We start from the raw sequence: 1,359 nt of genomic DNA, 5'->3' as shown, positions 1-1,359 counted from the left end.
AGCCCCCACTTTGCTGTGGCAGGAGCACACGGTTGCGGCCCCTCAACAGGACCTATTTTAGTCACCGGGGGGGGACAGAGCAGATGCCCGTGTGAATACCATGTCAGAGAGGTGTTGCTTGGGTGTTTGATGTAGCAGGAGTCTCCCCTGATGGTCTCCAGGATGACTGGACATGCTCATGGAAGGAGCTGATGTGGTTCATGCTCGTACAAAAGCCTCCAGGGCTGTTCCTGGCTGGAGCTGTGCGGTTCGGTGCCGACAGCCGGCAGATCATCCCCGTGGTAACCTCCAGTCCGGAGTCACGAGCATTGTTGTACTGAGGGCTTCAAAACTGTTAGGGGCTGGAGAAGCAGCTCCTCTTTCTGGGTAGAAGTGGGGGCTTAGCTGAGCTGCGGACTGGTGGTGTTGGGTGTCCCAGTACAGTTTGGACTCGCTGTTACCCTGTGTTTGCTGAGGCTTTGTTTGTCTCATTGTCAGTTCAATGACCAACTGATCAGCCCCAAGCATTTTGTTCACCTGGCTGGGAAGTCGACCCTGAAGGACTGGAAGAGAGCCATTCGCCTCGGAGGGATCATGCTGAGGTATTTCACTCGCCTGCTGCTGTGTCCAGCTTCAGGGCTTCATGGCTGCAGCTGCAGGATCCCGAGTGGGCGTTTCAGCTGCTTTGCAGTCCCCAGGAGGTCTCTAGGAAGCCTACACTGCCTGGCCAGCAGCCCGCAGAGATCTCCAGGGCAGGTTTCCTCACCCTCTGCAGAAGTGGCCTCGCCTGGAGGACCTCGTGGTGGGGGTGAAATGGGGCTGAATGTGAAGCTGGGGCATGTATTTGCCATTTGAAAGCCCTGCAGGAGATGTTTGTGTGCAGAGTGGTGCTGGATCTCCCTTTCTACATCCTTCCAAAGGCCGTAGCATTCCTATGTGGAATACTCCTGTTTGTCCCCAGCTGTGATTTGAGCTGAGCCTGGTTCTCTCCCCATTCCCTGCACAGGAAGATGATGGACTCGGGGCAAATCGACTTCTACCAGCACGACAAAGTTTGCACCAACACCTGCCGAAGCACCAAGTTCGATCTCCTGATCAGCAGCGCCAGAGCTCCGGTGCCAGGGCAGCAGAGCGTGGTACAGACTCCCACATCGGCTGACGGTAGGAAACCGGTTCGCAAAGCCACGGGAGCTTCCCCCTGACACTCTGCTCCCTCCCGGGGCTGATCAAATCAGGGTGATCCAGAGAGATCTGGGCAGGACTGAGAGGAACTGAATGAGGTTCAACAAGGGCAAGGGTAGGGTCCTGCCCTTGGGGAGGAATAACCGCCTGCACCAGGACAGGTCAGGAGTGACCGGCGGGGAGGAAGCTCGGGGGGGA

General features: G+C 57.2%; 1 protein-coding gene across 2 annotated transcripts in view; it reads left to right on the top strand.

Moving 5' to 3' along the window:
• Positions 1 to 1,359, top strand: part of GMEB1 (glucocorticoid modulatory element binding protein 1) — a 10,238-nt gene that overhangs the window by 3,073 nt on the left and 5,806 nt on the right. For both annotated transcript variants that reach the window (XM_010132809.1, XM_010132810.1), the window contains exons 4-5: positions 478 to 581; positions 986 to 1,140. In XM_010132809.1, coding sequence (XP_010131111.1) covers positions 478 to 581; positions 986 to 1,140 — 259 coding nt within the window. The remainder of the gene's footprint in view (positions 1 to 477; positions 582 to 985; positions 1,141 to 1,359) is intronic.

The sequence above is a fragment of the Buceros rhinoceros genome, unplaced genomic scaffold, assembly GCF_000710305.1.
Source record: "Buceros rhinoceros silvestris isolate BGI_N320 unplaced genomic scaffold, ASM71030v1 scaffold7603, whole genome shotgun sequence".
Classification (NCBI taxonomy): Eukaryota; Metazoa; Chordata; class Aves; order Bucerotiformes; family Bucerotidae; genus Buceros; species Buceros rhinoceros.
The sequence above is the reverse complement of the archived record's forward strand: the minus strand, read 5'-3'. Positions and strand labels throughout refer to the sequence as shown.